The 12,055-nt window shown below is 54.9% G+C and overlaps 2 protein-coding genes across 14 annotated transcripts in view; one reads left to right on the top strand and one right to left on the bottom strand.

Annotated features, from left to right (window-relative positions):
• The window catches only part of RIC8A (RIC8 guanine nucleotide exchange factor A), a 7,127-nt gene extending 1,736 nt beyond the window's left edge, over positions 1-5,391 (top strand). The window contains exons 1-9 of one of the 2 annotated variants that reach the window (XM_040639777.1): positions 104-153; positions 240-827; positions 1,264-1,355; positions 1,908-2,058; positions 3,137-3,232; positions 3,318-3,462; positions 3,538-3,682; positions 4,081-4,200; positions 4,593-5,391. In XM_040639777.1, coding sequence (XP_040495711.1) covers positions 435-827; positions 1,264-1,355; positions 1,908-2,058; positions 3,137-3,232; positions 3,318-3,462; positions 3,538-3,682; positions 4,081-4,200; positions 4,593-4,713 — 1,263 coding nt within the window. In that variant the 5' untranslated portion in view covers positions 104-153; positions 240-434 and the 3' untranslated portion in view covers positions 4,714-5,391. Of the gene's footprint in view, positions 1-103; positions 154-239; positions 828-1,263; positions 1,356-1,907; positions 2,059-3,136; positions 3,233-3,317; positions 3,463-3,537; positions 3,683-4,080; positions 4,201-4,592 lie in introns of those variants that run through there. The other variant, XM_040639776.1, reaches the window with a different exon arrangement.
• Positions 5,392-6,026: 635 nt separating this feature from the next.
• SIRT3 (sirtuin 3) overlaps positions 6,027-12,055 on the bottom strand; it is a 22,144-nt gene continuing 16,115 nt past the window's right edge. For 9 of the 12 annotated variants that reach the window (XM_040639779.1, XM_040639782.1, XM_040639778.1 and 6 more), the window contains 3 exons: positions 11,750-11,911; positions 8,094-8,303; positions 6,420-6,587 (listed from right to left, as the gene is read on the bottom strand). In XM_040639779.1, coding sequence (XP_040495713.1) covers positions 6,567-6,587; positions 8,094-8,303; positions 11,750-11,911 — 393 coding nt within the window. In that variant the 3' untranslated portion in view covers positions 6,420-6,566. Of the gene's footprint in view, positions 6,588-8,093; positions 8,304-11,749; positions 11,912-12,055 lie in introns of all 12 variants that reach the window. The other 3 variants (XM_040639785.1, XM_040639783.1, XM_040639784.1) reach the window with 3 other exon arrangements.

Raw genomic sequence — 12,055 nt, 5'->3', positions numbered from 1 at the left:
CACACACTGAGGGGCGGGGGTGGAGCGCCATCTGTCCGGGGGGGGGGATCTGTGGACTCAGGCCCCCATCCACGGAGCCCCCTGAGTCTCTGGGTCTCTCTGCAGAACTCCCAGAGCTTCACGTTTGATGATGCCCAACAGGAGGACAGGAAGGTGGGTGCTGACCGAGGGTAAAGGGGGAGGCTTGGGCGGCCCCGGGTAGAGGGGCCTGGTGGAGCCGCTCTTCTCCCTGCCCACAGAGACTGGCGGAGCTGCTGGTCTCGGTCCTGGAGCAGGGCTTGCCGCCCTCCCGCCGCGCCACCTGGCTGCAGAGCATCCGCATCCTGTCCAGGGACCGCAGCTGCCTAGACCCTTTCACCAGCCGCCAGAGCCTGCAGGCACTTGCCCGCTATGCTGGCATCGCCTTCGAGGAGTCGGCCCCGGAGCCTCTGGACATGGACGTTGTACTCGAGTCGCTCAAGTGCCTGTGCAACCTCGTGCTCAGCAGCCCGGTGGCACAGGTGCTGGCCGCAGAGGCCCGCGTAGTGGTGAGGCTCGCAGAGCGCGTGGGGCTGTATCACAAGAGCAGCTTCCCACACGATGTGCAGTTCTTTGACTTGCGCCTCCTCTTCTTGCTAACGGCACTTCGCACAGACGTGCGGCAGCAGCTGTTTCAGGAATTGCAGGGAGTGCACCTGCTGACTGATGTGCTGGAGCTGACACTGGGAATGACCCCTGAAGAGAACCCGCCTGAGCTGCTTCCTCCCCAGGAGACCGAGCGGGCCATGGAGATCCTCAAAGTGCTCTTCAACATCACCTTCGACTCCATCAAGAGGGAGGTGGACGAGGTGAGGACTGACCTGAGCTGGCGGGTAGGGCTTAGCAGTGTGGATGTTCCCTGGATCTGTCTGCCTGTAGGGTACCTGCAAGTTTGGGGGCATCAGATGGGAGAGGACAGGCAGAGCTCTCAGCCTGTCGGGAGGAGGCAAGGAGATGCACATTTTGGGCAGGGGGCCTCAATGTTTCTGAGAGAGGTGGAGGGCATATCTGGCTCTTGCAGCCTGGCAGGAGGGCTGTTTGGTGCATGGGGAGGCCGTGAGCATGGGGCTAGAGTACACTGTGACTTCATCTCAAGAGGACCTAGTGACATTCTTGGTCAAGGAAATGCCTCAAGGTTATGTAGGAGAGAACAGGGGCAGGTGTGCAGTAGAGGAGATGCATGGTCTGTGCACATGATCCCGGAGTGGGGCTTCCTCTCACAGGAACCCCTTTCTTTTTGGTCAGGAAGATGCTGCCCTTTATCGGCACCTGGGGACCATTCTGCGGCACTGTGTGATGGTCGCTGCTGCTGGAGACCGCACAGAGGAGTTCCACGGGTGAGGGTGGGGCCTGTTAGATGGAAAAGAAGTGTGCTCATGTATCTGGAGAGTGGTTCCCAGACCTGGCTGTGGGCTAGGCTCCACCCTACAGAGTCTTCACCTATCTGGGTGAGGCCAGACAGCGGTGTCTTTCTACAGTACAGCACTATGTGATTAGGACGAGAGGTATGGATCCGAGGGTTGGAATGTCTCTCTCGAACTGGGATAGTAATAACGAATAGTGTATTTACGGGGTAATGTGCTTACTCATCTCTGTCTCGGTGACCTGTGCCCAGGCAGGTTCTGGTTTTCCAGAGATTGTCTGTGGTGCTTCAACCCAGATAGAGCCTGGCAGGGAATGCATCCGTAGACAGTTCCCCTTCCTTAGGAACTCACCCCACCAGGTGGGAACAGCTCTGAGGTCAGTCCCAGCCTCAGCTCTGGCCTCTGGTTCTTGTCGTCAGGCCCGCAGACACTAGCTCATGTCACGTGTGGCCTCTGGGGGGCACCAAGGGTTGTACCTGTGCTGGGGGATGGACTTATCAAGCCTTCCTCCCCGTCTGTCCTCAGCCACACAGTGAACCTCCTGGGGAACTTGCCCCTCAAGTGTCTGGATGTCCTCCTTACCCTGGAGCCACGCAAAGGCTCCCTGGAGTTCTTGGGAGCGAACATGGATGTGATTCATGTCCTCCTCAGCTTCCTGGAGAAGCGTCTGCACCAGGTGGGCAGAGGGACCTGACATGTGGGCTCCTCAGTGGCTCTGACTTTCCCAAGCAGCCGTGGTCACTGCTTTTTTACAGTCCACACTGGTAAGTGGAGATCACGGCAGTGTGATTCAGGCATTTTCTCCAGCTGCTCTGTGTTCCAGCTTGGCAGAAAACCAGACTCCTCTCTGAGAAACGTGTGGACCCTCTCACACACACACTTGAAGGTTTTATTTCTGCTGGTTACCATAACAAGTTTTTAAAGTCAAACAAAGGACTTACTTTTTAGAGCTGTTTGTGGATCTGTCTTGAGTCCTTGCTTTTGCCTTTAGAGTCTTAGTGTTGCTGTATACAGGCAGCCCTTGGGAACGAGCATCCGTTGTCTCTTGGCATCCCTGAGGGGACCCACAGGCATCTGGAGCCCGAGGCTGCCTGATTCCTGTGCCTGCACACAGGACATTGGCTGGCCAGACCTCTAACCAGCTCCTCTAGGAGCTCAGAGACAACACGCAGGCTGCAGATCGGAATGGGGTGAGATTAGGCGGACACCTTGGGAATCCACATTGCTTATGTGCGCGGTGAGCTGGGTCACCAGCGTTGGACATGATGGTTGTGACTGTCCCTACCACTGCTGCTGCTGGGGTTGGGGTCTGGGGAGGGAAGTGGGGGGAGGCCGGGGAAGAAAAGGAGCTCTTTGCTCTCCGGGTCCGTGAAGCCCACAGAGTGGGGATTTTTGTTGTGTTTTGGCCACTGTTTTCTGAGGACAGATCACGTGCCCTTGATGGGCTAACAGCTATGAACACTGTATTTTCTCCACAATCTTGGTATATAGGTGAGGAAGTTAGAGTAGATGAGTTATTTGCCCCAAGTTGCAGAGCACACGAGAGCCCTCCTAAGTTCCATTTGCAGCCCTCTCGAAGCTCACACACCCACTGCCCACTCTTGGCCCCTCAGCTGCCTAACTGTGGCAAGGCCTCTTCCTGAGCACCTCCTGCCAGGACCAGACCATCTGGTGTGCATGTGTAGCCCCGCCCCCCCACGCCTGCCCTCAAGGCCGGTGGGGGCACAGCCCCAGTGACAGAAGCCCCTCTGCAGACGCACAGGCTGAAAGAGAGCGTGGCCCCCGTGCTGAGCGTGCTGACGGAGTGTGCCCGCATGCACCGTCCTGCCAGGAAGTTCCTGAAGTCGCAGGTATGGGGCAGAGGGGCTGGCGCAGGGCCCAGATCACAGACCCCAGCCAGCTCAGGCCCAGGCTGAGGGACGGCTGCCTCCCCAGGTGCTGCCCCCACTGCGGGACGTGAGGACCCGGCCCGAGGTTGGGGAGTTGTTGCGGAACAAGCTCGTTCGCCTCATGACACATCTGGACACTGATGTGAAGAGAGTGGCCGCTGAGTTCCTGTTTGTCCTGTGCTCTGAGAGTGGTGAGTGCTGGGATCCTGCCCAACGCCTGTCCCTCCCAGCCACCTTCGCACACTGACCTCTGCCCTGCCCCTCAGTGCCCCGATTCATCAAGTACACGGGCTACGGGAATGCCGCCGGCCTCCTGGCTGCCAGGGGCCTCATGGCGGGGGGCCGGCCCGAGGGCCAATATTCGGAGGACGAGGACACGGACACAGATGAGTACAAGGAAGCCAAGGCCAGGTGTGTGCCCCTACACCCTCGGCTCCCCTCACTCAGCCTGGTCCCTGTTCTCATACCCATAGGGACCCACAGGGTGGGTGGGACAGGATGACAGATGGGTAGGACTTTGGGAGTCAGGCACTGGCCCCTGAGTGATCTATCCTGATGTCAGGATGTTTTGTTGGGAACATGGACTGAAGGGGGTCAGGCCATTGGGGGACCAGGAGACCCAGGTGGCAGGAGTTGGTTCACTGCTGCAGCTCCTACAGCTGCCCTGCTTCCTGTCACCCCCAGGAGAATGGGTTTCTTGCTAGTCCAGGCCCAAGCAGGGCATGTGGGACTCCACCCACCCCATGCAGCTGCCTCCTGTCCTAGAGAGTCACTAATGCATTCCCTACACCCCCTCCCCTGGGAAGCAGCATAAACCCAGTGACCGGGAGGGTGGAGGAAAAGCCGCCCAACCCCATGGAGGGCATGACGGAGGAGCAGAAGGAACATGAGGCCATGAAGCTGGTGAACATGTTTGACAAGCTCTCCAGGTATGTGGCATGGCAAGGAGGGGCCCACAGCTGGGAGAAGGGAGAACAGAACCCCAGGCCCGGATCCAGTCTTGTGAGCCCCAGAAGGTAGGGTCAGAGGTGGGCTTAGGCAAGGCTGCATTCCTAAGGTTTGAAATGAAGGAAATGCCCCGGGAAAGGATTAGACTAGAGATTGGTATTATGTTTATTTCACAGATGATGAAAATTGAGATCTAGAGAAATTAAGAGACGGCATAAGGTCCCAAAACCACCGGGTAGCAGTTGGGATTCCTCAGTAAACAGAAGCAGCCTGGTGGAGCACAAGGAAGTAGTCAGGGGTGAACAGGATTTCTGCCCCCTCCGCCCGCCCCACCAGGCCCCTTCCCCAGCCTCACCATGCTTTTCACTCACAGGCACAGAGTCATCCAGCCCATGGGGATGAGTCCCCGGGGTCAGCTGACAACCCTGCAGGATGCCATTTGTGAGACCATGGAGGGGCAGCTCTCCTCGGAAGCCGACTCAGACCCTGACTGAGGACAGCAGTCTTCTGTTCCCCCTTCAGAACTGGTGCTGCTTCCAGAGATGTCCTTGGGACTGTGACCCGGGGAAGCCATGTCCCTCTCTCCACCTTGGAGACCCCTCTCTCTCTACTTCCAAAGTTCTGTTAATGATTTGTCTCTGGTCCAGTTTCTTATCTTTAGGACTGTGAGGGCCTTGTCCTGCTGCAACTCTGGAAACTCAGCCTTGACTTCCTCAGATGAAGTAGCCTCGTGTGTGCCAAGAGGGTGTGTGCAGAGGCCGCTGCTTGGGGGCAGAGGCCGAGCGTGGGCACACGCAAGCATGTCCAGCTCTGGCATGCTTGCCCAGGGCTTCCACGTCAAGAAAGCGCCGCAGTTCACAGGAAAAGAACTTGCTAGAACTGTGTATACTGTCAGAAACATACTTCCAAGGTATGCTCTGCTGTTTCTGTCCCCACTGAGCTCAGGACTGGTAGCCTCTTACGTATCCTTGGTCCTCGCTCAGCTGTCTGCTGTAGTATCCACAGCACCGAAGCTCTCACTGATTGTGACAGTGGAGTCCTGACCTTCCCACTGGCGTAGACCATAAATACATGAAGGGAAGTGCACCTCGTAAAAGCCTAAGTTTGGATTTCTATCACGTGCACAAAGCATCGCAGAAACATCATCTTGGAATAAAGAGTTTCAAGCAAGACCATGTGCGTGAGAAATTAATTTCATTCTTTTCAGAATTTGGCCCTTTTCCTAGATCATTAGTCATGTCTTCTGTTCTTGAGGAGGCTACCAGAACCCCTCTGAGGAGTCTGTCTGTTAAATGTGCCACGAGTGGGGAAACGATGCCTGGAAGGAGGGACCACCCACAGGGTAGGAGCCAGAGATCAGGAAGGTGTGCCTGGGCGGTGCTGTCCAAGCTGGGCCTTGGGGCAACCCCAGCAGCAGGGGCCTGTGCAGGCACAGGAACTATGGGCTGAGTACAGGGCGGGCCAGAGGCCAGCTGAGGTTTCTAAGTGAGTAATGCCTTCCATAACATAGAAGTTAGTCCTGGGGGCATTCCTGGGAAGGCCTGGTAGGGGAGAGTGTGGACAGGAGGCTGATAGCTGCCGGAGCAGAGGACTTTCTGGGGGAGAGGCTGAGGCGAGAGGCATCAGGGTGGAGCGAACAAGGCATGATGCCCTTCAGAGAGGGGTTCTGGGGCTCCGAGGGAAACGACACTAGGCCCCTCTCCTGGGTGAATCCAGGGGCATGTTCTCCGTCCTTGGGTTATTCCAGTGGGGGGAATGTCCGTGCACGCACAAGGTCCCCTTTCCACATCCATTGTCAACACCTGCATTCCCTTTGAGACCAAAGAGTTTATTTCATGCCAGAAATGAACAAAGTTTCTCTATTTAAAAACCCTACTAAGGAGGCCAAAATGCTACAGGACCCTATTACATTACTTGGGACCCAGGACCGTGCCTTGGGAGTGCTGTGACCACTCAGCCCGAGACCGTCTTTCTAACGGATAGAGATGCTGAGCCCGCCCTTCAGATGGAGACCTGGACACACAGCAGATTCACTCTGGGCTTCCCGCTGGTCCGTCTGAGTTCAAAGGGTCACTGTCAGAAGAAAGCTCTTGTTCGGCACCAAGAGCTTCAGCAGACTGAAGAGTCAAACAGCAGGAAGGTGCCGGGCAGCTGGGCACCTGTGACCGGGGTGGCCCGCAGCTTGAGCAGGACACGACCCATCAGCACGGCGCTCAGGACACAGGCTGCCTCACACTCTTCCTCAGGCCGCAGTTCTGGTTCAGCCAAAACTGTTCCCTCAGAGGCGGGCAGTGACTCCTTGGAACCATTCCTGGTCCCAGGAGGGGTGGGAGGACCAGCCATCCCCCTATTTGTCCCGTCCATCAAGCTGGAACACAAAGGAGAAAGGGAATCAGTCCCACAGATCTCAGGGCCTGGGTTCAAACTATTGCATAAAACAAATGCTCTTCCGCTTCTGCCGATAATGCTGTTGAGCCAAAGTAACACGGTGCCAGCGGGGCTGGGCGAGACGTGGGCGTCGGGCGAGACGGGGGCACTGGCCAGAAGGCTTCACTGAAGTAACCAGGTGGGATGTGCTGGAGCTCACGTGCTCACAACCAGGCACTATTTGGGAAAGTAACCCCGAGTGGACTGCACCTCATCCCTCCATGTTTACTCTTGGATAGCAACTCTTTTTATATACATAAACCCCTAAAATCAGAACACATTTCACATAAATTTCCATGACTGTAAAATCGCACAGGTCAAATCCCGAAGGACTACTTCCAAAAATCCCTAGGGGTCACGTGACTTAGTCTTGTTGTATGGAAACAGGACATCAGCGCCAGGAAGCTGCCAGGCGGATGGGACCAACGCACCTGCTGCCTCTCCTTGAGGTGCGAAGTGTAGGCTTCAGTGCCACCTGCCTTCTCTACTTCCGTAAGATGACCCAGCAACGTAACTTTGACATTTATAAGACAAGGAGTGATACCAGCCTCCATCTTAGCCATTAGAGCCAAACCCTGGAATGGACAGCTAGAAAAAACAGTAGCCACGATATCTAAAATGTGTGGAAACAGTAAGTGTGAAGCCTCCTGGACTTCATAAGCCCCATATTCTTCTTTCTTTGGTTCAACTTGGTAAGAAACCGGGCTGCAGCCAGAGGCTGGGGGCTGTTGCCAGTGGAGGTGAGGCGAAAGGCCGGACCCCCGACCCTGAGCCTGAGGCACTCACAGCTGAAGGGCGAGGCTCTCCCAAGCCCTCTGCCCCATCCATCCCCTTCGGGCAGTGTCACACAGTGCTCCCCTTTGAGACGACTGGACTTCCAATGCTTAATGCTGCCTCCTTTAGAAAATAACCACTCACACCAGGGCCACACATGCTGATTCTTATGGGAAACTTCACTCAGAACAGGTTTGAAACCTCGAGAGCTTTCTACCCTCGGCAGATTGTCATAGGCCAACAGCACCTGCGCTGATCACCTCCTGAAAGCCTCCCCAGGTTGGGCTTCATCCCACACCAGCACACACAAGTTCAGCTCCTCGGAGCTCATCTCCGAACCACACCGTAGCCTGGAGCTGTTGGTGCTGCTTTACTTAGGGGACAAAAGGCAAGGCTGCAGGGAGAGCAGCCCAGTGGGCCTGGACCAAGTTGCAGCTCTGTGACCGGACAGCAGCCACCTAGCACCCCTTCCTCATCTCCACACGGAGATAGTGAGTCACAACGCCCGATTCATAAGCACACGCAAGACCCCAGACAGTGGCCGGTACAGGAGTAACAGCCAATATTCGCTATTTGTCGCTTTCTGGCCAACCCAGGAGGCACATCGAGTGGACCCAGACCCCAGAGCAGTGAGGAAGACCGCCCTTCAGAGGACCCTGTCCGCAGTCTGTACCTTTTCCGTTTCCTGCTGGATAAGGTCCTGCAACTCTTGTGTCCAGCCCAGAAGCTCCGCCAGTCTTTCCACGCCGTGAACCACATCCCCCAGCTGGACCACATCCCTGCTGCGAGGACGCCAAGCAAAGGGCCCCACCAAGTCCCGGTTGATGAGCAGTCGGGGCACTGAGCTCTGCACGGCCTCAGACAAGCTGGCAAAGGGTTCTACCTGAAAAATTGCCCAAACGTGAGGAGCACAGTGCCCACCCTCCGAGCCCCTCAGGACACTTCATGCCACAGCCTGAGACTTTGAAAAGGAAGCTCAGACTGACGGTGAGGCCGTGGATACGGGAAAACACACCACCGTTTCATTTCTTCCAGTCATGTGGCCCAGGTTCCACCCTTCCTGAGCCTCCCTCTGGTCGGCGTCTTTCTGCTTCCCGCACGTCCAGGCCTCTGCAGGTCTCCCTGCCCAGGCGCACCTGGGCTCCGGCAACCGTGCCCACTCTTACCTGTCCTGCCCCATCACACAACGTCTCCTCCCAGCAGCATCTCGTCTGTCTGTTCTCGCTCCCTGGGAGCAAGAGCCTGGGCCCACAGAGGGCTCCTGGGGTGCCCACAGGGGTGGGTGCCCCACCTCTCCACAGTCTCCACCATCCAGACCTCCAGGGAGTCCTAACTCGGTGCCTTTGGGCTTCTTCATCCAGCTCCCATGTGAAACTTTCATTCAGGAGTGATAATGTAAGAAACAGATTAATAAATGGTATTGAGACTCGCTCATTAACTGGTAGGAAAATACTCAATTCCTGCCTTCGCTGAAAAAATTTCTAATGAGTGACTTAAATGTACACAGAACAGTTCTTGAAGAAAATGTAGGTTTCCTAAGTGAAGTAGGGAAGGACTTTTTAGGCCTGATAAGTCAGATAAGACAAAGGAAAGTCATGATAGGTTCGACTACATCATACTGTCACAGTATGGTCTACATAAAAATATAATGTAGAAAACTAATGTTTTAGACCTCATTACCATAAACTACAAACATATTTACAACATGTGACAGTTTATATTTCTAATTGCTAAACTAATTTATAAACAGACTAATAACCCAATGAAAAATAAGCAAGAGATACAAATATGTAATCCAAAGAGAACACAGTGGTTAATAAACATGAAAAGATGAACTTCACTCTTCATTACAAAAATGTTAAATCTCCCTCTCCCCCCCCACATACACATTTATTTCTAACCAATCAGATGGATAAAAACTTAAAGATAGTTTAAAAAAAAAAAACCTTAAATCGGGTAGTGTTCGATGTTGGTGAGGAAACGACCACTCATGCAGGTTTGGTGGCAGTGTAATTAGTGTACCTTTCTGGAAAGTCTCTTCCCAATATTTACTGAAGTACTCACACGAGTGTGCAGACATGTATACACACGATTATTCACTAAATCATTATTTTGAATATAAAATCTATATACTATTTATTTTTGTTGTCCATCAATAGACAGTTGCTTAAATTGTTACACATCCGTCATCCCTTATCTTAAAACTCTTGGGGCTGGGTATGTTCCAGAATTCAAAATATTTCAGAATATTTCAGATTCAAAACATCGTATGGCTGACACATGCCACCCCTCAGTGGGACCCAGAGGGCGGTCCATAATCAAGTAGTAATGTCTCCCACACAGCACAGGAGGTGCGTTCTGAGCAACACCACCGACCACTCGGTGCTTACGGACAAGCACTCTGCGTTGGGGTCCCAGCAGGGACCATTATCCGTATTTGTCAGGACTGTGGGCGCTAACCAGGTGGGTCTCCGTGCGCAGTGTTGCCCCACCTCGTTAAAGCTCACCCCTCTGTGCAGCAGAGAAGCCTGTGAGGACACTTGAAGGGGTTCTTTACTTCACTGTCTCTGTATAATGTGTGAGCATACGGTACTTTTATAATCAGAGAAAAAGGCTATTTTCATTTCACTTAAAAAATATAGAGGACTGGTGGCCCCAGTGTCCATTGCTGGCGGCCAGCACAGGGCAGCAGCCGGACTGCACCACTCACCGCTGACCACCACAGCCCCCGACCCCTCTGCCCGGCCCCCCACACAACGTCCGCCCTTCCATCCAGGCCCAGTGTGGGCATCCGGGTCTGTGCACACTCTTCTGTCTGCTCACTCTGGCACCCCAGGTCCCACCTCTGCTCCCTCCTGGACTCCAGATGCGGGAATCCACCTGCCTGTGTCACACATCCACTGGACGGGCTGACACAGCACTCGAATCAGTGTGTCTGGGGCCGAGTTCCCCCAACCTGGCCACTTGGCTTCTCTGTCTCAGGAAACCAGCTCCATCCTTGCAGCCATTCAGGTCACAACCCCGGAGCCCTGCGGGAGTCCACACTCTCCCACCCACCGCTCCTTCACACACCTGGACTCTGACGCCCTCTGCAGTGTTACCTGGCTACCCGCCATCTCCACCTGCAGGATCTCTACCAGCTTTCCCCAGCACAACACCCATGGGGTCAGGAGGTCAGACCTTGTCACTGCTGCCCTCTGCTCATTCACTCTATGTGGCCGCGGGTCACTGTGCAGTGTCCGCTGCCAGACACCCTCCGCTGACATGTGCGTCTCCTTCTGGCCTCAGCTCCGGGGTCACTTCCCAACACAGCCACGCAAACCAACCAAGCTGATATCACGACCAGTTCACAACCCTCCCCAGCCTTCCTGTCCCACTTGTTATTTCTCCCCTAACGTGTCATCACCTAACACTGTGTAACTTGCTTATGACATCCTACTGTGTTCGTCCAAAGCTCTAGAACAGGACCCAGCACACGGCAGGCACATTTACTGAAGAAATACACTTAACTCGAGGCCTCTGTGGCCGACAGGGACTGAGCACAGGCTCTTCCGGCCCTTCTGCCCCTTGGTGCCTACATCCAATCAGGCAGAGTCCATTGCAGGGGCTCATCTGTTGCTCTTGTCACATCCTTTACAAAGTTGCTCAGCTTCAGGTCCAGATGAAAAATAGCTTCTGGAATGTGTCCATGGGTGTGTCCCAGGCACCTCAAACAACATGTGCAGAACTGAGCTAGGCACCCTCCCTGAAAATACCTCCTTACCAACAAATGGCCTGAGTGCCTGCAGACAGAGCCAGACCACTCCTCACCTGGCCCCAAGTCCCTCTCCTGACCTCTCTCATAGTCACGTGGTCTGACTGTGCCTACAGCCCTGCCCTCATGAGGACCAGCCTCCTGGACATCTTGCTTCAATCCCCACCCCCCAACAGTCTCTGTGACCCTGAGAAGCACCAGCTATGTCCCTGGCTCAACCCCTTCAAGTCCATCACTGCTTCTAGCACAAAATCAGCCACTGTGATGTGCCCTGGGAAGTCTGTCCCGCCCTACTTCTCCATGGTCCTCCCTTCTCCCTTCCCCTCGCACACTGTGCCCCACCCATACTGACAGTGCCTCCAAGGCTGAGCGTCCTCCCCGGTTCTGCCCAGACTGCCACTCCCTAGGCCAGGAATACCTCAGCTTCCTCACCAGTTGAACCTATTTATCTTCCGAAGCTAGGATGCCAGAAGGCTCCGAGGGCACCTGGTGCCACCCCCAGCAGCCCCACCTCCTGGGCCCTGTCCTTCCAGCACACACACACAGTCAGTCCACGACTGGACCTGCTGACAAACCTCCAGGGAGGTCCCCAGGATAAGCAGCAGATCGGCCATGGGGAAATCAAGCACATGCAGCAGGAATCTCTGGGGAAGCGCCTCCCCAAAGAACACGACGTCGGGTTTCACGATGCCAGTGCAGACTGGGCAGCGGGGGATCCTGTCCTCTGTCACATCAGCCTGCGTAACACAGACAGAAAACGGGCCAAGGAAGATGTCACACACACTTTAAAAGATGGCTCTTAATATCGGGGGGAAAAGAGAGAGAGAGAGAGGCAAACCAAGAAACACTCTTAACTACAGAGAACAACCTCATGGCTACTG

Source organism: Ursus maritimus, unplaced genomic scaffold, assembly GCF_017311325.1.
Source record: "Ursus maritimus isolate PB19 unplaced genomic scaffold, ASM1731132v1 scaffold_23, whole genome shotgun sequence".
Lineage (NCBI taxonomy): Eukaryota > Metazoa > Chordata > Mammalia > Carnivora > Ursidae > Ursus > Ursus maritimus.
The sequence above is the reverse complement of the archived record's forward strand: the minus strand, read 5'-3'. Positions and strand labels throughout refer to the sequence as shown.